This window comes from Micromesistius poutassou (genome assembly GCF_964030765.1).
Source record: "Micromesistius poutassou genome assembly, chromosome: 21".
In the NCBI taxonomy this organism is placed as follows: domain Eukaryota; kingdom Metazoa; phylum Chordata; class Actinopteri; order Gadiformes; family Gadidae; genus Micromesistius; species Micromesistius poutassou.
In genome coordinates this window covers 8,048,934-8,074,663 of record NC_140291.1, presented here as the reverse complement: position 1 = coordinate 8,074,663, position 25,730 = coordinate 8,048,934, and the positions used below count along the sequence as shown (strand labels likewise).

Below are 25,730 nucleotides of genomic sequence, written 5' to 3'. Positions count from 1 at the left end.
GTCATATTCCGGGCGCAGGTTGCGCACGCCGCAATAAAAGAACGGACGTCTGCGTCCATAGTGGACCACCAGAATCGCAGGCGGATGAAGTCCAACGTGTGGGTGATCCCCGGGTGGCTGGTGAGCCTGGAGGAATGAGCCCAGACCAGTTCCCTGGACCGTACAGCGTCCGGAACAAACAAGCGGTTAGGGGGACCAGTACCGGGGTCTGGCTGCTACCTCTGTGCAAGGCGTACAGCGGACTCAACCTCCCAGGTGAGTGTGGCGATGAGACAAGTGGGTGGCAGGATGGTTTCGGGGTCTGTACCGGGGTCCTCGAGGGAGTACAGGTGGGACAGGGCATCCGGCTTAACGTTCTGGGAGCCAGGACGGTAGGTGAGGGAGAAGTTGAAACGACCAAAGAATAAGGCCCACCTGGCCTGTTGGGAGTTTAGTCTCTTCGCTGACATATAGATATAGGCCAGGTTGCGGTGGTCGGTTCAAACGATAAACGGATGCTCCGCACCCTCCAGCCAATGTCGCAACTCCTCCAAGGCAAGCTTGACGGCCAAGAGCTTGCGGTTGCCGACATCATAGTTTCGCTCCGGTGGGGACAGCCAGCGGGAGAAGAAGGCACAGGGGTGGAGCTTGTGGTCAGAGGGGGAGTGCTGGGAGAGAACCGCGCCCACTCCAGTGTCAGAAGAGAGGGAGAGAGGGATCGGGTTGAACGAGAATGGGCGTGGATACGAACCGCTTCTTGAGGCCCAGAAAGGCGGTCTCTGGCGTCCATGCAAAGGAAGTTCGGCGACAGGTAGGCAGAGTGAAGGACGGAGAATTGGGAGTTGTAAACGACGAACTGGCGCCGGCTGATTGGAGATCCCCGGCTGAAGTAGGGAATGGATATTGGATATTGCAGACAGTTGTGTCGGGAGAATGAGGACCAGTGGCGACAAGCGGCCACTAGATGGGGGTGTTGGACCGTGTAGCAGGACGTGGCGTAACACATTATCCATCTTGAAATCCTTCCAGGCCCTAAACTGTCACCCTCTTGCAAATGCAACTGCGTGATCTACCCATATTGGAGCTTTTAAAGTCGGGTTGATTCGTCGGTGAGTACAATCTCAGTAAATCCCATTCCTTTGCTTACTTCCATTGCTGCAGCATGCTGCGTTTGTGTGCCAAATTGTTTCATATCTGGCAACCCGGGGTACTCAGAGCATAGTGAATCATAACACACAGGACAAAACAAAAACAAAAACTGTTCAGACAAGGAACAAAAATGTGTCTGTAAAACATACTGGCTGTAGTATTGTTGTCAGGAAGCCAGTAATTCAATTTAGTTTCCTTAATCTCTAATGAAATATGGTCCTGTGATTAAGCGCAGTACATTTGTCCCCTATAGCTCCCTCAAGTTTAAATCCTGAACTATTACATATTCTGCCTGCTTATGGAACTTTGCAATAAGAAGGTAAGTAATAAACGGCTGGTATGTATGCAGGGTGAACATCGTGACCTACTCACCCTGCTTTGGGATGCACTGCGATTCCCTTTGGGTTCCGCAGACCCGTCACGATGTCCCTCCTGGACTTGTCCGGCACTCTGAAGGCCACCACGGTCTTGTAGCTGCTTGTGGTCCAAAACAAGATCTTGGAGGTCCAATCATAGGCCATAGCGTCCACCATGCCCACTCTGTTCCCGGTCAGAATCTGTGTGCCTACAGAGCACAGCCAAGAAGCAAAACAGGTCAGTGAGCAAGGCACTGGAACGTGCTAGAAAGCACACACACACACACACCTTGACGTAGTTAATCATCGCCGTGTCCCAGACTCTCGTATGGAGAGGAAGGCCGCCGATACGAAACAACCGCTCCCAAAGAACCGTGAGCGCCCAACTCACCGCTGCCGTTCAGATGGGACTTGTACACGAGGCCTCTGCCCCTGTCGTTGTACAAGATGGCCTCCTCTCTGCCATCGTACTCCACGGCAGATCCAGAGAAGGTTAGGGCCAGCCCCGTGAGGGGCAGCGTGACGTCCTCCTGGAGGGACACGTTGAGGGGGACGCCCCGGACCGCCAGGCCGGTGGCCAGCAGCAGGAAGTCCTTCACCACTGTGGCAGAAGAAGGCTTTGAATAACACCGGTCACAGTGGGCATGTGGGAGAATAGGGGGCAGGGGGTGGGTCGATGGATACTGTTTGGTCCACAGAGTGGAAACTTTGGATTCACAGTACTTATAAAACTTACGACAGTTAAATTGTTCGACTCCCAGACTAAAAGGTATTGGGTTTGATGCCCAATGTCCACCGACTTGATACCATTTGGTTATTTTATTAGTTCTTTTTCTAAGTGACTTACAGTGAATTACAGTGCCATATTATTCATTAGTAGGTTAGAGGTTTGGGCATCTTGCTCCATGATACTGGTGATCGAACTCAGTACATTTGGGCTGGCAGCTGATTAACCAAACTCCACTAAAACACACTATCCCCCTACCTGTCCCTTAATGCCAAACATGGATACGGCATTAAGGCATTCAAATATGAATCGTCTATTCTTCTGAATAACTTCATATAATGTTATACAAATATAAAACTCATATTTAATTCAGTTGTCTAACTAGAGTGGCCGTCATTTAAGATTTCTACATGTGATTGCAGCTGAGGGCCAATCCAGATCCAACGAGATGAAACCAGTCTCCTCAGAGGAACTTACTGAAGCAGGTCTGTCGGTCAGCCTGGAGGTCATAACCAAGGCGACACTTGCAGCGGAAGCCCAGCCCCTGGTTGTCGGAGCGGTGGCTAAGGACGCAGATCTGCTGGCAGCCCCCGTTGTGCCGGCCGCACGGGTTCATCACGTCTACGGAGAACAGAATACATAACGAATAAGGACCTCAGCGTCGCTTTATTAATCCCTCTTTTTGAGTAGGCCTTTAGTGCTTGGCGTTGTATGTTCTCGAACGTGTACTGAAGTCCCTGATACACAAGCAGGGGGGCAGTAGCAATATGGTCAGAAGAGCATGATAGCAAAGACGATTAATTTGTTTATTTTATCTCCCCTTGTTTGACTGCCCACTCCTCACCTATTGCACTCTTGGGGCCTTAAAAAAGTAATGCAGGGTTTGCCATGAGTGAGTATTTCACCACTAAAGCCTTACTTATCCTCAAAAACTAATTTATATAGTATGATACATATTTGTTGTTTTTATAAGCAAGTCAGAAAAAGTAGTGAATGCAAGACAGGCTTCAAGCAGCAATTAGATGAGGATGATGACTGCTGGCCACAAAGTGTTCTCTAATGTCTTGGAGTCCCTGGCATTGTAAACCACACTTTGCTTTTCCAAACACCCAGTTTTAGCTATTCATTAAGGCTATATTTCAGCCAGAATGTTTGATTGCTGTTACCCGGTACTCCAAAACCGCCAGTAACAGCCAAGGAATGCAACAAGCATGCATTCGGACCAGAAACAATCCATACCAATTCTATGTAACCAACACATTTCACCTCCAATAAGTTGTTTAAGGGTTTTGTTTTACTTTAAGAAGCCCCCTTCCAAGCTTCTCTGTGGAATATGGAGCTTTTCACCGTGTGGCTGCAGCAGGGGGTGAGAGACGACAATGTGTCCTGGCTTCTTTGTGGTGCCATAGAGAAGCGTGGGGTCGCTGCCGTTGAAGCGGTTGGTTCGTATGACCGCCATCTTGTTCCAGTCGGTGAAGAACACGTGGTTCTCAAACAGGGCCATGCCGAAGGGGTAGGGTACCTGCGTTCCCCCGTTGATCACCGTTTTCCTGGGGAACAAGAGAACCGTTGCATTTCCGCCATCGCGTTTCACTTCATCATTTTAAAATGTTGATTCTGTCAGTCCCATATTTAAGTTTTGCCTATTTTTATCATGGTATATGAAGTACTGTTGTCAAATAAATGGTAAAATAATTAACTATGTTAATCCAGCCAAAAACAAGCCAAAGTAGCTGGGAAAGGGAACCCTTATGACTGATCGACATGGTCTATAATTGGTTACGCCTGCTAATGCTATTAAGTCGATATAGACCCCCGTGGAACGAGGTCGCATCACAACCATCACATACACAAGACTAATCGCCAACTTTCTCAGATGTAGTATTCATGAGAAAGCTACAACATTTTTCAGTTTAAAAATGTATTCATATATTCAAAAAAAAAAAATTTGATACAGCAACATCCAGGGACAGCGCCAGCCAGGGACATGCCCCAAGAAAGGGGGATTGCCCCCGGAAAACAGGAGTGTCTGGTCACCCTGTGTTATGTACTAAACATCTCCATACTCTTTGGAAGTTGCCATTTTGGGTGGATGCTTTTGATTGCTCCCAAACTCTCTGTCTCTCTGGAGAAAAGAGTCTCTTCTAAATGACTGAATATCAATGAGACATGAATAAAGGAACCCACTCCTATCCCATTTTTCTCTCTCTTTCTGTCCAGACCTCTGTATGTAAATATCACTGAGACATGAATAAAGGAACATCTTCATGTCCCTCACCTGTTTAGACCACTGTAGGTGACGCTCTCCACCAGGTCAAAGTGGCTGTCGGACCAGTAGATGCGCTGCGTCCTGATGTCTAAGGTGATGCCCGTCGGGATTCCCAGTCTCTTCTTCACCAGCGCCACGCGGTTACTGCCGTCCATGTACGCCCGCTCCAGCTTCATGTTCTCACTGAGGTAGCCCATGTCTGTGAAGAACATGTATCTGCATAGCGGAACGTTAAGTCGGTGCAAGAACCCCACAAATGTCTACAGGAGGACCTTCAGGCTATGTTCCAGTTTAAGAGAATACTGTGAGTGTTGTGAAACACACATGAAGCAGTACTGTCTTATATAAGAAGATAGCAAGCGGGACGCTTCCCCTCTCAACAAACTTGAAATATGATTAAACATAAATACTATCTAATTGCAGATAGCAATTAATTATATTTATTCCAAAAAGCATTACAAAAATAACTGTGTGACCCTTGTGGCTTAAGAAATAATAAAAATAATAAACCCGATGCTCAATGCTTGTTCTGTGTTCACATCATGTGAGATGGAACGCTGACAAATGATCCCATCAGTCTTCAAGACTTTCAAGATGGATACGTCCATTCAATGGGAATAAATAATTAGCATTATTAGCATCATTATTATATGACCCCTTAGGGTCATGTTGGGGATTTTGGTTTTCATTGTGGGGATTTTCTTTTGAGCTACTTTTGCGTTCCTTTGCCATACTTTTTGCCTTCCCTCACAATACTTTTTCTGTTACCTCACAATAAGTTTTGCGTTCCCATGTCATTCTTTGCGTTAACTACATAGCCAACGTGGTCTTATTATAGCCCGATCATTAACTTATTTGGCAAAACCTCATCCGTGAGGGCACACGCAACAGGGATGGTGGCACAGTGGAATGCTGATGGAAACCAGCAAACAAGCGCTGTGCAGAGATGTTAGCGCATTTCAGAAGCAGGGAGATTATGTACAAAACTATATGTCTAATTTGTCATGTTTTTTTTGCCATGGGTCTGCCTGGCACAATTTCTCCCGTTGAGCGGATCTTTTCATACTTAGACTCACGAGAGGAACCGCATGACCGTTCCCACTTTAAAAGTGCTTGTTACACTTGCCAATTTTGATGACACCTGTCCGCAATTCCACAGCAGCAGGCTGTCAGCAAACAAAATCAATTTTGGAGCAAATTCACTCCTCAAACAAATACATTTGTTTGAGATTTTGAGAATTTTTTTATTTTTAGTAGGGCTGTCAAAATAAGTGTCATGTCCACAAAATGCAACAGAAACATCCAGACGCACTTTCAATTGTGCTGGGGGACCTCAATCACTGCAGTCTGGACAGTGTACTACCTGGCTTTTGCCAGGTAAACAACAAACAAAAAATTATATACTTGATAAATGCTATATGAATGTTAATAATGAATTTGCTTCTAGAATTAGACCACCAATCGCCAACTCTGACCACAATGTGGTGTATTTAATGCCCACGTACAAATAGAAATTTAAAAGCAGTAAACCGGTGGTGAGAGAAATAAGAGACATGTCTTTTGAAGCCAAAGAGAAGCTTAAAGCTTGCTTTGATTTGACCAACTGGTCACTATTCTACAACCCTTGCTACCTAGATGAAAGTGCCATGGTTATTAATGACTACATTCATTTCTGCTTTCAATCTGTCATCCCCTATAAGATAATTAAGATTTATCGAAACAATAAAAAGTTTGTGTCCAAAGACATCAAGAATATAATCATCTCGAAGAAAAGGGCCTTTAAAAACAAGGATGCTTTAAATTGCAAACAGAGAGAGAGAGGGGTAAGGTAGCACATAGACACAAATTGGAGTCTTTCAGAGAGAAAAACCCTAAAAGACTCTGGGATAACATGAAAAAGATGACAGGTTTGTCCTCGTCCAACAAAACTATTGTGTCAGGTAATGAATTTATACTTGCTAATGACTTAAATTATTTATTTTGCCGTTTTGAATCTGATGGTCACTTTGAGAGGTGCACTGACTTGGTTAGGCCTATCACACCCACTGACGCTGAACTGGTCACCATACCAGTGGAAGAAGTCAGGAGCACGTTTCTACGTTCGACCACAGCAGCACCCTTATTTTAAAATGTTTTGCTTGGGAATTAGCTCCTGTGTGGCAACCAATTTTTCAGCTGTCAGTCAACACACACTATCCCACAAGCTTGGAAAACATCAAACATTAAGCCCCTCCCTAAAAAACAATGCCCAAAGGAACACAATGATTATAGGCCAATAGCCCTCACATCAGTCATTATGAAATCTCTGGAAAAAATCTTGGTCCAGCGTCTTAACAGAGCCCTATTGAAGCTCCAAGATCCTTTTCAATTTGCATATAAGCAAGGGCACAGCACAGAAGATGCAGTGGCTACAGTGGTGCACCTAGTCTCCAAACATCTGGACACCCCTAAAACATATGTTAGGGCTCTTTTTCTTGATTTTTCAGTGGCGTTGAATACAATTCAGACAGACATACTGATAGAAAAAATTATTCAGCTACAGATCAATCCCCATCTTATACTCTGGTACTTGTCCTTTCTTACAAATAGGATCCAGCTGGTCAAGGTAAACGATACACTGACATCTCCCAGAATAACAAACGTTGGGGTGCCTCAGGGGTGCATTAGCTCACCTGTGTTGTTCACATTCTACACGTCAGACTGCACCTCCTCGGTACCAAACCAGAGTCTGTTAAAATACTCAGATGACTCCACCTTATTGACTATGTACCGACGATCCCACTCTGTATCAGAGAAATGTTGATTGGTTTGTGGAATGGTGTGACAAGAAAGCCCTTATTATTAATTCAGTGAAGACAGAGGAAATCATTTTTGGTAAGCCCCTAACCGGCCCACTCCTCAAAGTGAAACTCCACAATGTTGAAATTAATCAAGTCTCTGCATATAAATACTTAGGTGACATGATAGATGAGAACCTCTCATGGACCCCTCACATAGATTTTCTTGGTAAAAGGATACAGTAGCGCATTTATTTCCTCCGTTGACTAAAATCGTTTGGGGCTACTAGCCAAATTATGTTTCTATTTTTTACTTCTGTAATTCAGAGCATACTCTACTAAATACTCTATATATACTCTATATACTCTACTATAGCTCTACTGTAGCACTGCCTGGTTGAGCAACCTCACAGTGAAAAATAAATGTAAACTTTACAATGATATTAAAGTTTGCTCTAAAATCATTGGACGTCCTGTAGCGCAGGCCTTTCAAGAGGCCCATAACAGCATGCTTAGGCTGGCCACGAATATTTCCTCTGACTGCACACATGTCTTGAACAATGAATATCAGCTCCTGCCTTCAAATAGGGGTTTCAGAGTCCATTCCTTCAACTGCAATAGGCTTAAAAACTCCTTTGTACATCAGTCCATTCTATTACTGAACAAACTAAGATGACATTCCAAAGCATTTATGATTCCATGGGTATTAGTCTTTGTATGTTTTTGTAAATTGTCTTACCTGTCATTTGTGTTGTTTTGTGTGTGGGCTGTGCCATGTCATGTGTCTGTACTTGTGTCTTTCCTGTCAACACCTGTGCTTGCCTAATCTGTCATATGTGCTGCTTGTGTATCGCTGTGCTGTCATGTCATGTGTCCTTTGTACTTGTTTACCTGTATGTCCTAAATGTTTTGAGGGGCCTTCCCAGGGACGCATAATGAATTTCAGTGTCCTACTGACAAATAAAGTAGTATCGTATGATGCGTTAACGCAATCTTATTTTAACACGATTAATAAAAATTCTCCTTTTTTTTTTCACTGTGATTTTGAAAGGTTTTGCCCACAGAATGTCAACATTCATATCAGAAATCTTTTTTGTTTTTAGTTCCACTTACATACTTATTACATCAATTACAATTGCAGTAAGTGACTGCCTGATTACAATTGCAGTAAGTGACAGCCTGTTTACAATTCCCAAATCTGTGGTGCTACTTATTTGAACTACACTTGTAGTAACTGTTGGTTTACAATTGCACTAATTAACTGCCTGTTTACAATTCCCAAATATGTGGTGTTCCGTAAGTTTCATATTCAACCCACACTGAGTGAGTCAATAAAAGTCTAGACTCTAAAACTCAAGATCACTCAATCACACAATGAAAATGTGTCATTCCATTTGAGAATTTTATTTAACTTCAATTGGAGTGGATTCAAAATAGAATTTTAAAAGTGTGATTAATAACCTCACCAATACTATGTGATTAATCGCGATTAAAAAAAAAGAATTGTTTGACTGCCCTCATTTTTAGATTATATATTGTATATTGTATATTATATATAATGTATTTTCCAAAACTTTCTTCAGCTTCAGGCTAATTCATAAAAATAAAGATAGTCCCTCACAAAACTCATTCAATGTCTTTTCATATTTTCTCTTAAAGAACTAGTTCACCGGTGGACATATGAAGGTTTTATGAAATTATTCTATGTATTATAAATGTGCAAATTTTTTTTTTATCGGTTCATCCTAGCCTGAGAAAAAGCAGAAAGAGTGTTTTTATGATCTCTCTGGCTCATCCTCCAACTACCACAATGCATTGCGCTCGCTGCCCCGCCCGCCTGTTTCGGTTTGGAGGGGGAAGGACCACTTGCACGAGTGGTAGCGCAAGCAAACTTTGTGTAAACATATCCCTGTGATACGTTGACTAGTTTAGACTTCTGCTCTCGTTTTTTAAAACGCAAAAATGCCCAATAGTTGTTTGGTACCTGGTTGCACCGAAAAGTCTAGGAAGGGACAGAAAGTAAGTTTTCACGTTTTACCAGTGAGAGACAGTGAGCGTTGCAAACAATGGCTGCGGGCGATAAACAACCCCACAATTGGAGAAGACGCCGGTATTGAAATGATAAAAGGTAAAACGATATGCAGTCTGCAAACTGGAGGATTATGATAGAAATATTTTCTGCATGATGAGGCACGCTCTAAAACAAACTGCTGTTCCGTCTTCGCTGTGGGCCTGTTCCCAGATGACGAACAGGCCAGCGCTTCTAATGCACCTCCCGCAGCAAAACGCACTCGCTACAAGTAAGACTGTCATAATATTCTACTATATTTCTGTTTACAAAGTACACAATAATAGCTTGAATACTTTACAAAATCACTCCCTAATGATCATGTTTTCATTTTCATATTATTTTCCCTTTATTTTATTGCATACAGGGCCACTGGAGGTCTTTCACAGTGCATTGCTCCCATTGCTCCCACAGTGCAAGTACCCATGTTCCATGGGGATGGGTAGTATGGGCATTGTCACTACCTGGAGCTTGCATGTACGGAGCCTGGGTCCGTTGAAGGTGGCGTTGCTGTTTTTAGGCTATGATAACCATAGGATAGGATCGGTACATTGTACATATTTAATTAATTTTTTTTTTTTTTATATTAAAGCATTTGTTTTTAATCTTATCTTTGTAATGTTTACATATTGGATCATTTTCCTTTGTGAATAAAATCTTATATTGTTTTTACCACCTTACCTTGGACTCTTGTATAAACCCATGTTCACCCAGGTTTTAGTTTCAGCAAATCTGGTCACCCTAGTTTAGTTTTGGTCTCAAAACTCAGCGAAATTGGATTTTGTACCATACACCGGCGCCGCTGGCTATGAGGGTAACTGAAAGCTTACTGTGAGGGTAACTGAAAGCTTACTGCGAGGGTAGCTAAAAGCTTATTGCGAGGGTAACTCAAAGCTTATTGTGAGGGTAACTCAAAGCTTATTGTGAGGGTAACTCAAAGCTTACTGTGAGGGTAACTCAAGCTTACTGTATGGGTAACTCAAAGCTTACTGTTAGGGTAACTCAAAGCTTATTGTGAGGGTAACTCAAAGCTTATTGCGAGGTAAAGCAAATGTATTGCGAAGGAACGCAGAAGTAGCAACAACAAAAAAAGATCCCCACCATGACCCTGAGGGGGCTCTGTACAGGTATACTTGGTTATTTTGAGAAAAACATTAGTGGGAGGTCACAGAATTTCCTAATTGTTCTGTTGGGCGTTGTGCCATGTATGATCATGTCTCATTAATGTTGTTTTCAAACATTCTCTCCCTCTGTACCTGACACAGTGTACATGTCCCTCACAGATCTTTTTATTATCTGTCGGGAGGTGAGTAATGTACCGGGTGCGCTGGTCAATGTTAGGGCTGAACGATTTTGGAAAATAATCTAATTGTGATTTTTTCTCAATATTGCGATTGCGATTTCATATGCGATTATTTTTTCAAGGTCCTCTTCTCATGTATTTTTCAACGAACACAAGCAATAAATCTATCTGTTTCATAATAAACAATATCAGATTTATTTTCTTACTCCTTCTCCCTCAATCTGATGCTCAATGTGTTAAATGCATCAGCATTTTTATGTGTGTTTGCCAGCATACATTCTATGTGGGTGTCTGCCCAAATATATATCTATATATAATATATAGACATTCCGTCTCCTCTTTGCTCCATGTTGAGCCACGACTCATTTTCACCCGACGGTCCGACAATGTGCTGTGCAGGCAAGTGCACACATAGGGCCCTTTTTGCATCGTATTAAAAAGTGTCCTCTGAGTGTTCTTCAACAATCACGCCTGCAATAGTGCTCGTCCGCGATCGAACGCCGAACCCCCCCCCCCCGTCAACAAGCGTGCCCGCAATAGCGCTTGTCCGCGATCCAACCCCCGCGTCAACAATAGCGCTCGTCCGCGATCCAACCCCCCCCCCCCCCCCCCCCCCCCCCCCGTCAACAATCGTGCCCGCAACAGCGCTCGTCCGCGATCCAAACCCCCCCCCCCTCAACAATTCGGCACCTGCCCCTCAAAACTCCTGTGCACGTCCCTGGCAGCGCTAATCAAACAATAATTCCCAAAATGCGCGAGGCTGAGCGGGTGCCTGTTACGTCCAAAGAGGCGTATGCTTTTTAGAACTGGATCGGACTGAGGTGCGTTCGCTTTCACATCTCAAGCAAACCGAGACCACCTCTTTAGCGAGGTCTCGGCCGGCTGATTTGGTGCGCTGAGGTTTTTTTTCCAAGGCCAACGAGGCTGTGATCGAAATGCGGGACAGTTACGCAGCATCGTCGTTTTTATAGCCAAAATAATTCCACAAAACTGATGTGCCGCCCCTCTTTGGTACCAAACTTTCAGCTGTGCGCTCTTCTGACGAGCCTGAGGCCATTGTGCAGCAGGTTAAAGCGCAGCGTCTCTCCCTGCCTGCACTGCTTTGCTCCGCTCAGCTCACTCGCAAGTCACGTGAACAATCAAATCGCAGCCTTTGCGGTTAGAAAATCTTGTTTTGTCATATCGCGATATTATCGCAAATGCAATTAATCGTTCAGCCCTAGTCAATGTCCACTCTTCTGTTTTGGTGTTTATTTTGCTTCACTCTTATCTGATAACCCTAAAGACTCTTCAGGCCAGAGGCGGGACGAAGAAACTAGATGCTTCATGTACCCGACTGTGGGGTCCAGGGCCAGTCCGTGGGGGGTGAGCAGGTTCTCCGCCACCAGGGTTACCCGGTTCCCGCCGTCAAAGTCGCACATGTCTATGCGCTCCATGCGGGCCTCCAGCACATAGAGCTTGAAGTTGATCCAGTCCACCGCCAGGTTCTGAGCGCTGTGGACGGCGTCCGCCAGCACCGTTCTGATGTCCCCGCCGTTGAAGTTGGCCGAGTACACCTGAGTACATAGAGTCAAGTTTATCTCGGTAAATTCTCAAACAAGGAAACCCAAACTTGAAACGAAAATGACTTTTGCACCGTAACATAATCAATTGAACGTGATATAATTGTTGGACTTGTGTTTTCAATCCATCAAAAATTCCACCGGCCCTCTGAGGCTCTATAGTCTGCATGCTGACGTCATTAAAGCTATTTATCATGTGAATTGTATTTCACAAAAAAGACATTGCATTTCAGGAATACAATATTAACCGGTTCACTCATTTTTCTATTGTGTACCTTTTTATTTTAGAAACAAATAATTGGAACAGACGGCGTATGTATCATGAAATGTATTATAAGAATTTGTGGGACCTTTTGGGTATTGGTATCAGACCAGAAGACGGTCTGGCTGTTCCAGTGGTACGCCACCCCCACTGCATAGCCTCGGCCCTGGGACGGGACCAGGATTCTGGACATCCGGCCGTGGAGGTCTGCCATCATCACATCCCCCCCGTTGGTGTAGATGAGCTGGGGCACTCCAGCTGACATAAAGGATCGTTTTACGTTACATTAGAGCTTCATTTAACCTGGCTTATTTTAGTTTAGCATTGCAAAAAGGATTGCATTGCAAAAGGAGGCACATCTAAAGAAATGTTATGTAATATGATAAATGATCAGAATGATGTTATATATTATATTAGCATAGCTTAGCATAAGCATGGCATAAAAACACTTTGATTCACCACTCCCCCCCACTGCCCCACTTTACCAACGAAGCGATTGAAATATATGTAATTTATGTCATACATGTCTTATATAATATTGAATGATCAAAAATAGACGTATTGTGGAACTTTTCTGTACCCGACAGGTTGGCCCTGCAGATGTGGCCCTGCTCCAGGAAGTAGCCATCGACACAGCTACAGTGGTGGCTCCCAGGCCGGTCTTCACACACCTGGTCGCAGAGACCCCAGATGGTGCAGTCATCGAAGTCTGCACAGTGGAGCCAACGTCTATTAAAACACTTTCATCACATGGTTTTGGTTGATTTTAGTACATTTCCAAAACTACACTTTTTTGGAACTACACAATTTCAAAGGAATGTGTTGCTTGTTATTTTATATGATCATGTCCTGTTTTTAAGACTTTTTTGCATTTGAAGTATGTTGTACTCACCCACACATGAGCGGCTATCATTGGCTACTATGAAGCCATCAGGGCAATAGCAGGCTCCGCCCTGAGGGCTTGAGTGACAGAGGTACTCACAGCTCAAGGCAGCACACCTGTCCAGACCTGTGGGTCGAATGACATCATGATCGACCTCCATGACCATTTCGACTCCCGTTTTCCTCTTTCTGATGACGTGTGAATCATAAAACGTTTTTACACTGCCAAATATGCCTTACGTCTTATGCCCGCCTTTTTCCTGGCATGGTCTGCGTGTTTACACTGACAGAGGTAATATACCGGCTTGATTTCGCACCCCAATTTACCCTCTTGGACCCTACACATTGGACCCTACACATATTGGGGGTTTCGTTTTCATCAATGGAAGCAGTATTCAGGTAGTATCAGAATTTAAATATCTTGGAATCACACTAGACTCAAACTTGACATTTAAAAAACATAAAAAATGTAGCTAATAAAATAAAATAAAATTGATCTAATTTCAGTCACCACATTTAACAACAGATGCAGCAAAACTCTTCATGCATGCTATGATCTTTTTACACATAACATACTGCTTCACAACCTGGTCACAGACAAATGTCACAAACCTAAAACCCATAGAGTCACTTTATAAACAGACATTAAAAACACTTGATCAAAAACCCAACCGTTACCATCATTGCCACATAGTTCAAAAATACAACCTTTTCAATTTCGAAAGCTTCAAATATTTTGCAGATGTATGTCTCGCTTTTAAGGTACTAAATGGGCTTGCACCTCCACCACTGCAACAGTTCATGGATCGAAAGGAAAGTGGTGACAGAACAAGAGCAACTACAAGAGGGGACTGTGAGGTACCATTCAGACGTAGTGTGTTTGGTAAAACAGTCTTCTCTGTTAGAGCCTCCCATCACTGGAATAACCTCCCTACCAACCTCTCTGGCCCATTTACACTTCATGTGAAAACTGATGTGTTGATTAATGTGCACTGTCCCTGTTAAATAAACAAATAAATAAAAAAATATTTAAAAATATATAATGTAAATGCGATTAGACGGCTTCACGGGTCCAGGGGCGAGACTTGGGTAGAGGTGTTGCTGCATTGTCTCAACAACAGAGACAACGCAGCGATATGAGCAGAGGTGTCAAGTAACGAAGTACAATACTGTTACTGTACTTAAGTAGACATTTTAGGTATCTTTACTTTACTCCATTATTTATTTTTCTTTTTTTTTTATTTCTTCTTCTTACTTCTACTCCTTACATTTTAACACAATTATCTGTACTTTCTACTCCTTAAATTTGAAAAACAGTCTCGTTACTCTTGGTTTCGGTTTAGTTTTTTTGTTCAACGTCATGTGCGCCATCCAATACAGATCAGTGGCGCCATCCAGATCTAGTGATTTCAAGCGTAATTGTATGAAGCATAGAAACCCATAACACTCATTGGTTAGGCTATCCATCGTCTTTGTGCATGACGCAAAACAAGATAAAATAGGTGAACAAATTATTCAAAGTGCGGCAATGGCAGTGTCCGAAAGAGATTCGGTTGGCAGCGAAATGTCTGAAAGGTCTGAAGACACAGGCGAGAGCGTTGGGGATGATGGAGACCAGCAACACCTTCCACATCCCTGGCCCTATCTCAAAGAATTGTTTGAAATAGTCGGGAGCAAAAAGGACTCATGGAAAATGCGATGCAAACTTTGCGAACCAAAGAACCACGTACTTTTGCCATTCAAGAACTCTCCGTCCAATTTGAAAAAACATGTAGAGGTAAGCTGTAGTCTTTGTTATTATCATATGTGTATTATTTGCTACAGCTTGGCTAGCATAGGAAAATGCCAAGACATGCCTTGGTTTGCTTGCTAGCAGTTGCCTACTGAAGGATCCTAAAAGTTACAAGTTAGCCTAGCCTAGCCCTCTGTGATGTTTGAAAAATAAGCTGTAATTCACTACCACAATCTAAAATGTACTACACTCTAGTAAGCTAATATTAGGCTATTTAATATTCGGTTTATATATCAGTGTGGCTGTTTCCCACAGGAAATGTGTTAGTTAAGGTTGTGATTGTCCTGGGAGATAACTGAACAATGTAGCTATCAAGCTAAAAGTATTCATATAGCCTAGTCCTTCGTGTCACTTTTGTTTTGAGCTGACCTGTCGGTTTGAACGCGATATTGATGACCTGTCCAAATCTTTTCAATTCATCACCTAATTTTTTAACCTGACTCTCGCCAGATGAATTTCGTTCCGCCTAGCTCCACTCATCCATCTGGGATCGCTCCATTGAAGAGGTGCTTTAGAAGGCTGGGCCTTATCAAAAATCCTTGCATATGATTGGATAAACCACTTGTCCGTCATATTTATTGACGTGCTACTTCAACCACTCACATCAAAACCAACCCGTGACGCTTGCTTCCTCAAAGCAAGCCGGCATTGTTGTCTGAATCAAAACAGTCGCTTCTCCGCTACGTCACATTTATAAAAATCCCTCCCGGCGGTCTTGATTGGCTCTACCATTTTCTGGTAGTCCCCAAATACCTCCCAACGGGAGCGATCCCAGATGGATGAGTGGAGCCAGGCGGAACGAAATTCATCTGGCGAGAGTCAGGTTACTAATTTTAAGCCCATGTCTACTTTGAATGTGTTTTAGGGCAAATTAGTCAAGGTGGGAGGTGTGAGTTAAGGTGGCAACCTTAACTGTAGCCTATAGCATAGGTGGAAATGTAGCTAGATATACAAAACTGTAAACCAGGTTGATAAAGTGTCCTCTTAATGACCTAATGATTAATTATGCATATTTTCACAGAGAATACACCTTAATCATCTGGACAGATATAAGACCCTTACTTCAAAGGCCCTGAAAAGAAAGCCAGAAGGAGCACCAGATGAAGGCCCCGCACAAGCTAAGTTATGGGAGACCAGAAGAGTGTCCCAGGCCAGTGTGGATAAAAAAAGTCCTTAATTTTATCATACAAGGCCTACACCCACCTAATGTAGTTGAACAACAGGTTTCATAGATCTAGTACATCATCTCCTGCCCAATATTAATGTGATGTCCCGCAACACTGTTGTAAACAAAGTAGAGAAAGTTTCTCTGGAAATGAAAACAAATCTGAAAACAGCCTTAAGTGAAGTTGAGTTTATTGGCACTACAACTGACTGCTGGACAGCGTACAGGCGTGGATTCATAGGTGTCACAGCACATTGGATAGACTATGAAAAGATGTTGCGCTGCCCTAGCCTGCAAACAGCTTAAAGGGTTGCATACTTTTTCTGCCCTTGGCAGGGGAGCGTACATATGTTCCCCGGGTCCTATGTTCCCCGGTCGCAACTGTGTTTTTCGTAGGCAGAATCCGGAAAAAGTTCCGCCTCAAGTGCTAGGATTGGACAGGCAGCTTGTCAGGCAAACTCACACACTGACTCCTAACCCTAAACCTAACCATAACTGTAACCCTAACCCTAACCATAACCATAACCATAACCATAATCCTAATATTCATGATTCTGGATTCCACCTACGAAAAACACATTTGCTCCCCGGTCACATACAAAGCGGGGAACATAGTACCCAGGGAACATAGGGATGACCCCATCGCCAGTGCTCTGAATGATATACACAGTGAATTTAACATCCTTGAGAAGATTACCCGCACCACAACTGACAACAGCTCGAATTTCATAAAAGCTTTTAGAGTAAGGTGACCAGATTTCAGAGACAAAATCCGGGGACATTTTGGGTTCAGCTGTGTAAAAACCTCCAAACAAGTAGTGTATTTGTCATAGGAAAACTAAAACGGGGACACTGCCCTTACCCTGGGGGGGGGGTTGCGGGCGGACGGGATTGTTGCCGGTGGCGGGGGGGTGGTGGTACAGGCTTGCGGGCGGACGGGGGACTGTCCCGGGAAAACGGGGACTGTCCCGGGAAACCGGGGACGTGTGCTCACCCTATTTTAGAGGGTATGGTCAGACCGACGAAAATAACAACAATCCAGCACCTACAGTAGAGAGTTGTGAAGTCGATGATGGTGGTGATGATGGGAATGATGAAGAAGAACAGGATTGCACTGAGAGCATGTAGTTTGTTGAAGCCGGAGCCATATTGGATGAGGACGACTGCCTGGAATATCAGCTTCCAAAACACCATCGTTGAGCCTGCCACCTTCTGAACTTGGTGTCAACTGTTGATGTTGAGGAAGCAAATATCAACACAGTCTACAAGCGGGTGTCACGCTCAGCCTTTTCAAAGTGCTGGGGTCTTGGGAACAAAAGTGCAAGATCCACCACAGCAGCTTAGATCGTTGAAGAGAATTGCAAACGCCAGAGTTTGCAGGCTAGGGCAGTGTAACATGTGCACAGGCAGCATACATGTTGGCAGCGCACATGTTATGACGGCACGTGACGCGGCCGCAAGCTGGTGCGAGGTCCCGTTCATCACTGCGCGCAGTTTTAATTTTAAATTTTTACGAATTTATGTAATCTATAGAAGCAGATGAGATAATTTCCCTAGGAGGAGTTTGTTGAAATACAAGGCGAAAAAGTGAAAAAATCCCATTAAAAATGGGCAACTTTGACGGCACGCCATGGACACGCCCTTCAACGTACAGTCACAAATATCATGCCGTTGGTTGAGCACCATTTCTTGACTGTACTGACCAATTGTGAAGCAGATCCGATAAATTCCCTAGGAGGAGTTCGTTCAAATACAAGGCGAAAAAGTGAAATTTGCCGCAGAAAGTGCAAAATTTAAAAGAAAATAGCCGACTTCTGGTGGGTTTTGGGGCATGGTTCCAAGAGGCTTTTCTGTAGTTATTGGCACGTTGTACGTGCCTACCGAGTTTCATACATATTGGTGAAACGTGGCGCAGGGGCTGCTTTTTAAAGTTCCTGTAGGGGGCGCTACAAACATGACAAACACAAATTTTGGTATGTGAGCTACAGGCAGCAGTCTACACGTGTCCTGTGAATTTCATATTCATAACTATTACGGTCTCCGCAGAGTGATTTTGAGCCTCTGGCGGCCATGTTGTTTTGGCAATCAACTTCATTTTACTTGAGCAGTTAGAACTTTGGTCCCCAACGGCCACTGAGTCGGTCGTGCTTAAATCAAACATTGCGTCTATGAACTGTGGCTATTTTAGTAACAGTGCCATTTCGATGGCACGCCCCATTTGAAAAAAGTTGAGTTTATCTTGTTCAGAATTTGATTACGGTACGGGATTACGGGCTGCCGGAGTTGACGCGCCAGAGTCACCGCGCCAAGATGCGCGTCAGCGCTGAAATGTGATATGCCGGCGGGCCAATTGCATTACATTAATCGGGGACATTACATTATAACAGGGTCGGAATTGTTGACGGGGGGGGGGGTGGAAGGTACGGGATTACGGGCTGCCGGAGTTGACGCGCCAGGGTTACCGCACCGAGACGCGCGTTGACGCTAAAATGCGGTATGCCGGCGGGCCAGTTCTGATAGACATTAGATATTATCTGGCGGGCTGGATTAAATTACACTGTGGCCGGATTAGGCCTGCGGGCCATACGTTTGACACCCCTGATCTAGACTTTAGGGGGCAAACGTACTCAGGCACGGTACAGATGGCCTAGGAGTGCACCCTAAGAGAGGAGAGGGAGAAGCTAATAGGACTGTATACAGCTAAGAAAATAAGTCAGCGTACATAGTACATGTAAACGGATTAAAAGTTAATGAATTAATTGAAAACAAAGTGTGTTTTCTTATTTTCTTCATTTTTCAACTGAGCAAAGATAAAGCAGAAGACGGAGTACAGTACACGACAGTTAAAATAATAGCACATAAGGACATTTGTATAAGGAATTTAATGAATAGAATCCCTTAAATTACTGTTGGGGGCCAAATGTAATTAAGCTTGCAAGTGGTATCCCCCCCAAACTTTAAAAATCCCGCCTATGTGGAGCTCTTAAGGGGGGAATTCCCCCCCATTTTGAAAAATGAAATTTAAGCCCTGATTATTATTATTATTATTATTATTGGCTTGGTTTAATATGCAACAAAATTGTATACGATATATAACGGAGGATTGCATCGATATAAGTTATGCACCGTGTAATGAAAACGTGCAGTAAGAACGCGTAATAAGAACGTTTTAGGATGACATCTGCTACACTACAAAAGGGGAATGGATCATCAAGTCAATATGTGCCAGGCTGAAATGTAAGGTTGGATCACATGGCATTACGCTGTAAACAAGTCAAGCCATTCCTGCCTACTTGTGAGTATATTGGGTTTTACAAGAAAGTTGAGTTTAAGTCAGTGGAACAAGTTTAAGTCAAGTGGCCAAGGAGTAGGTTCAAATGGCTGCTACAGTATCTATCATATGACATGTGTGTACAGAACATCCCTGCCTGACCTTGACACCCACATTTAGAGCACCATAATATATCCACACTTGTGGCGCTAAGCACAAAAAAATAATTAAGAAACTCATAAAACAAAGTCTAAAAGTCGTATTTTATAACTTTTGTCCTCAGCACTGTGTGGTTAAATCTCTTATTTGTCCACTGGAGGACTTAACTGGGGCACTTACTGCAGGTGACCTCTGCCGTTGTGTTGGCCTCGTCCGCTCCTCTGGGACAGTCCGGTCTTCCGTCGCACACCTTGGAGAAGGGTATGCAGGCTGGCGACCCAGGGCACCCCCACTCGCCCGGGTAGCAGTCCCGGGAGTTACTGTCTGTTCAAGGAGGTGGGGGATCAGAACATCAGTCCACACACACAGACGCACGCATGCTCGCACGCACGCACGCACGCACGCACACACACACACACACACACATGCACACTCAGTTGCTTTTTCAAAATGTGTAGCGTAAAAAAAAGAAAAGTGAGTTAATAAAGTGAGTTAAAAGCGATCCTGACTGCGATTTTCTAAAGAACACGGCAAATGGTAGAATGACAAATGGTTGTGGATAGCGATAGTCCATGTTGTAATGAAGGAGTTAGGGAGTTTTGTGATACTAGAATTTTATCGGAGGCAGTGACACATGATACAGTGCATCATGATATACTATGTCTACATTATATACTGATAGTGTACTTATCACATGACCAGATTGTTTCCGGTTAACAAGTTTATGAGCCCCACTTTTATGTATATTCCAGTTAAGAACTTGAAGGGTTTACCGACACGGAACCAACGCCATGGAAACAGTTAGCTAGCTGCTTTATCAAGATGTGTGTTTATTTTACTGTAGGCTACATTACCTGTCCCGCACGACAATGCTGACTTCAAAATAGAAGCAATGTTTGACAGTTAGCTCATTTGTCAAAACAAATCTCATCAGCTTATCTCAGGGCAGTGAAGAACTGCAGTATAACCATCTTATAATAGCAGGGTAGTGCACCATTATATCTCATGTCATGACCACTGTATGCTCGTGTTTGTATTTGTATTTGTAACATATCACTTAGAGTATTTTTGATAGACACAGAGCTGCCAACTTTTGGGTTTTGGCCGGAGTGAGATTCCATAGAATCTTGTAATGCATACCTTATAGCAGGGTCCGTGGGTGTAAATGTTGACGGGAGGGTGGGGGGGGGGGGGGGGCGAATGCGTCTCGGCTTTTTTTTGCCGTGAGAAATTGGATGTGTGGCGTGTGAGTGTCTGTAAGCAGGCTAAAGCATGTGTCACACGGTGACACCGTGAGAGTTGGCAGCTCTGTAGACATCCATACCACATTGATATTACCATATCACTATGAGTATTATGAATACAATGCTGAAATATCACACATATACAAATGAACTGAACAACACCCTAAATAGATATTTATAACAAAGAAAAATAAACAAATAATTATATTTCCCAGATGTGTTTGTTTTTGTAAAAGCCTGACGTATGTTATGATGTGCAGTGGTGGAGCCAGTGAGGCACGTGGCTGATGATGAAACAAGATGGAGGGAGGTGAACGGAGAGCTAATGGAGGCTCTTACCGCATCCCTCTTCGTCACTGTAGTCGCCACAGTCGTTGAACTGGTCGCACACCCATCCCTGGGGTATACAGCGCCTGCTGGTGCAGCTGAACTCACTGCCGCTGCAGCTCCGGTACTCTGCAGAGACACACCGCCACCACTGTTGTTGTTCTTACTGTGTTGTTATTAGTATTGCAGTAGTTGTAATTACAACCATCGTTATTGTGGTTGCTGTTGTTATTATTGTTTTTATTGATATATAGTATTCTTGATGTTACTATTGTTGTTCTCTCAATTATTATTATTGTTTTGTAGTAACAACTAGGCTTGTTCTTATTACTGTTGGTATTGTTTTTATTGTTGTTATATTTGTTGTTATTACTAGTGTTGTTGCTGTTAGAGGAATCGTTATTGCGGTTCTTGTTTTTGTTGTCATTATTGTTGTTAGGGGTGGAGTTGTTGTTATTGTTGTTGTCCTCCCGCCCTCCTCTCCTTACCGCAGCCCTGCTCATCACTGTTGTCTCCACAGTCGTCCCACTGGTCACACACGTTGGCCATGGGGATGCAGTGGCCGTTGGCACACTGGTGCTGGTGCAGTGGGCAGTGGGCGGCTGGCAGAGGAATCAACAGGACTTCAGACCACTGATCCCACTGGCCAGATCATCCCCATCACACTTAGTCAGTCAGAAAACCTATTCTTTTAGTTACTAGTTTCATCTCTACTGTACTCTAGTGTTGATCATGTCTACTTAACTTTAGTCTCATCTCTACTGTTCGGTAAAGTACTGTATGTAGTTCTTATAATGTATATTGTTCTTTAGTTAAAAAAATAATATAATCTGTACTGTACTTTAGTCTCATCTCTACTGTGCTGTACAGTAAACTTAGTAGCATAACGTGTACTTTACCCTTGTCATTTCTCTAGTGTACTGTACAGTAGACCTAGTAGCATAATGTGTACTTTACCCCGGTCATTTCTCTACTGTACTGTACAGTAAACGTAGTAGCATAACTTGTGCTTTACTACAACTTACCGCAGTTGACCTCATCCGATCCGTCTCGGCAGTCCAGTAGGCCGTTGCAGTGCTGGGAGTTCATGTAGCAGGCCCCGTTAGCACACGTCTTCTCTGTGCATTGTGGGTAGTCTACCACCAAATGAACCACCAACCAACTTAATGACAGTTTTCCATCTCGACATTTGAAGCTTTGAAATTATCCAACCACTACTCCCACTATGTGTGCTACTTATACTACTACTACTACTACTACTGCTACTAGTGCTATGATGATGAGGGCAACTATTCCTACTAAGAGGTGCTATTAATGTAGTAGAATATATTATATAATTATTGTATAATATACCATTGTTTATATTGGTATTATAGAGTTAGAGAAGTAGTTCAAGTAGTCACTATAATAGGGGCCCTTTAAACCTACTCCATTTCAGGTGAGTGTATATTGTGCCTACTGTGTGCTAGCTATTGGTAAATGTTGAAAGTGATAATAAAGTTCCTACTGCAGCTGTTTTCGTCGGAGTTGTCCAGGCAGTCCTTGACGTGATCACATCTGTATGTACCGGGGATACACTGGCCTTCCCGGCAGGTGAACTGGCTAGGACTACAGGTCCGCCCTCCTGAAAGCACAACGAGCCTCATCAACCTGGCAGCCATCTTGATTGCATCTTGATTTTGAACGCTAGCTGGATGGCGGAAACTTAAAGCTTCATTTTGCATTAAGTTCCCCTAGCCAACTTGGGTTTGGAATGAAGATGGCCGCAAGGAGAACAAGGTTGATACGCCTTGACATACAATGACTTCCGCCATTTAAGTACAACATGTCAGCGCTAGAAAATAACATAAATCATCTCGAAACTATACTATTGTATAAAAATATACAATCTAATCAAATAAATTGCAAAAATAATAACATCTCTATGTATTATTTTTCTACGGAGCACGGGAGTCATTTGTTTATAAAAAAGCAGGCGCGTGCCGTCCATATGGGCAGGCAGTGAACTACTTGCAAAAGCATGCTCCCAAAAAAATAGTTCCTCAGTAAATCATTGCTCCAAGTCTATTTTTCATAATGTGATTGTCACATTAACTATCTATAGTTTCTGTAGGCTTTCAGACTATTTTTGGTCTGTTGACATCACATTTTGGATGATGGTGGCGATTCTAGTTGAGTTTAATGTGTCATGCAATGTTGGGGCAGGGCAGCTCAACCACTGCGTTCCTTTGTATGTTTATCGCATAACCCTGCAGGCTGCAATAAGAATTGCAATCCGCGCTAATAGACGCCTATATGGTCGTAAAGTAGTCTGCCCCATGGTCATATTCTAGAACTGTTGTTGTTTTAACTCAAATTATTCCGCCAGTATCTTTCCTCGTTTCTATATCAGATGCAGATATGGTGAGTGGTGTTGCACCTGTGATTAACAGTGTTTAGTTTCTGTTAAAAAAAAACTTTTGAGAGGTTAAAATTGGAAGAGAAGTTAGCCATCAAATAACAGGACAAGGGGTTTTATAGACCACGAGTGTGATGTGAAGCCTATAATTTATAATACAATATTATATATGTATATAATATGTACATATAAAAAAAACATGTAAATTGTGGGTGTGGTCATACGCCAGTAGTTTCTACCCCACTGAAATTTAGGGTCGTCGCACGACCGATTGTATTATAAGATAAAACGTCTCATACCGCAGGTCCGCTGCTCGTCGGACCCGTCGCTGCAGTCCCGCTCCCCATCACAGACGAAGTCCGAGGAGATGCACTCTCCGCTCGTCACGCACCTGAACTGCTGTGGGGTGCAGGCTGGGGGCGCTGCGGCAGAGAGGGAGGTCGAAGGGCGCGGAAATCAGTCATCAATGATAAATTATACCATCAATTATACCCACATATGAACTGCAATGTTCAAAAAATATTATGAATTGGGAATGTGAAGTGAGGTAATTTTGTAAGAAACTATTTACTAGTATTTCAATTTCAGAAGTATTTCAATCTATGAAAAAACTCGGGTCCTAGAAATACAGTCCTGAAAGTGCAGCCTCCTATTACAGAGCTGAGCACTCTCACAGCCCCAATAGTGTAGAGTGTGTGCTTTATCCTGGTTTAGCTTGTAGGCATATATATATATATATACATATAGAAAGTGGTATGATGAAAACCACTATTTTCTGTTTCAAACTTTCATATAGCATCTTGAGGTTATAATAACATAACAAATTCTAATCCAGATTTTAATATTTACATATATATTTTAAAAATTATAAAAATATATATTATTTTTTTCCCATAATGCAATAAATCCATGAAACATTTTTCCCCAAATGCTATAAATGTATTGCATCAACATAAAATAAATATTTTTCAGATTGTAACTGAACCAACATATCAGATATTAGATTAATTTTGTCTTTGACTCCCTGAAGTCCAGCGACATGAAGGAGAAAAGGATTGTTGCGTTTGCGGACTCCCAGACTCCAAGCTCAGCCCCCGGTCCAAGCTCAGCCCCCGGTCCGAGCTCAGCCACCGGCCTATATATATATATATATATAAGCTATATATTGTTATTTATTTTTTACTTTGTTAATTTTTTAACAAATGCTGCAATGGAAAAACTTTAATAGTACTCCTTTGTTTAAATGAACTATATAATTAAAATAACCAAATCCAAAGAAACACATAAGCTCCACGTAAGGGAGGGCTTAACATGATGGGAGGGACTTAACACTCACGGCAGTTGAGCTCATCAGAGTTATCCGCACAGTCCCCAGTACCGTCACACCTCCAGGCCAGGTTAACACACTGGCCATTGGAGCAGGCAAACTTTCCTATGCCACAGCCCCCTTCAGACCATGGAAAAGAGAGAGAGAGAGAAAAATATAAGTATAAAGAACGAGAGGGAGAGAGAGAGAAAGAGAGAGAGAGAAAAAAAATATAAGTAAGTATAAAGAACGAGAGGGAGAGAGAGAGAGAGAGAAATATAAGTAAGTATAAAGAATGAGAGAGAGAGAGAAAGAGACAGAGAGAAAATTATAAGTAAGCATAAAGAACAAGAGAGAGAGAGAGAAATTAAGTATATTGAAAATGGAGAAACTCTGTTCTTGCCAAATGTCCAAATGGGAGGAGAAGTAAATCAATAAATGAAGTGAATTATATGCTCCTCTATGTATTCTTTGATTGTTTGACTTACTTCTTGGCCTTTTTTATTTGATATTTTATACTTACTCATACTTGTTTGTGTCATTGACTAAACATTTGCCATTATGTTCTGCATTCTGCTTTGGCAGCATGAAGTGTAATCATGCTGATACAAAGGTTAGTTAAATTGAGAGTGAATCGTGATCCAAAACAACTCACAAGTTGTAAACAAAAGTTGTTCACAAGTTGAGAAAAATATAAGCAAATTATCAAAATTGGAATAGCTAAGATATGATAG

The 25,730-nt window shown here is 42.9% G+C and overlaps 1 protein-coding gene across 1 annotated transcript in view; it reads right to left on the bottom strand.

The window, feature by feature from the left end:
• Nucleotides 1-25,523, bottom strand: part of lrp2b (low density lipoprotein receptor-related protein 2b) — a gene marked incomplete at both ends in the record, with an annotated part of 82,019 nt that extends 56,496 nt beyond the window's left edge. The window contains 17 exons of the mRNA XM_084485582.1: nucleotides 1,501-1,693; nucleotides 1,876-2,085; nucleotides 2,689-2,832; nucleotides 3,559-3,761; nucleotides 4,490-4,696; nucleotides 11,961-12,184; nucleotides 12,541-12,710; nucleotides 13,033-13,161; nucleotides 13,345-13,461; nucleotides 19,902-20,045; nucleotides 21,305-21,421; nucleotides 21,781-21,894; nucleotides 22,318-22,428; nucleotides 22,800-22,916; nucleotides 23,990-24,112; nucleotides 25,027-25,137; nucleotides 25,520-25,523. Coding sequence (XP_084341708.1) covers nucleotides 1,501-1,693; nucleotides 1,876-2,085; nucleotides 2,689-2,832; nucleotides 3,559-3,761; nucleotides 4,490-4,696; nucleotides 11,961-12,184; nucleotides 12,541-12,710; nucleotides 13,033-13,161; nucleotides 13,345-13,461; nucleotides 19,902-20,045; nucleotides 21,305-21,421; nucleotides 21,781-21,894; nucleotides 22,318-22,428; nucleotides 22,800-22,916; nucleotides 23,990-24,112; nucleotides 25,027-25,137; nucleotides 25,520-25,523 — 2,438 coding nt within the window. The remainder of the gene's footprint in view (nucleotides 1-1,500; nucleotides 1,694-1,875; nucleotides 2,086-2,688; nucleotides 2,833-3,558; nucleotides 3,762-4,489; nucleotides 4,697-11,960; nucleotides 12,185-12,540; nucleotides 12,711-13,032; nucleotides 13,162-13,344; nucleotides 13,462-19,901; nucleotides 20,046-21,304; nucleotides 21,422-21,780; nucleotides 21,895-22,317; nucleotides 22,429-22,799; nucleotides 22,917-23,989; nucleotides 24,113-25,026; nucleotides 25,138-25,519) is intronic.
• Nucleotides 25,524-25,730: the final 207 nt, after the last annotated feature.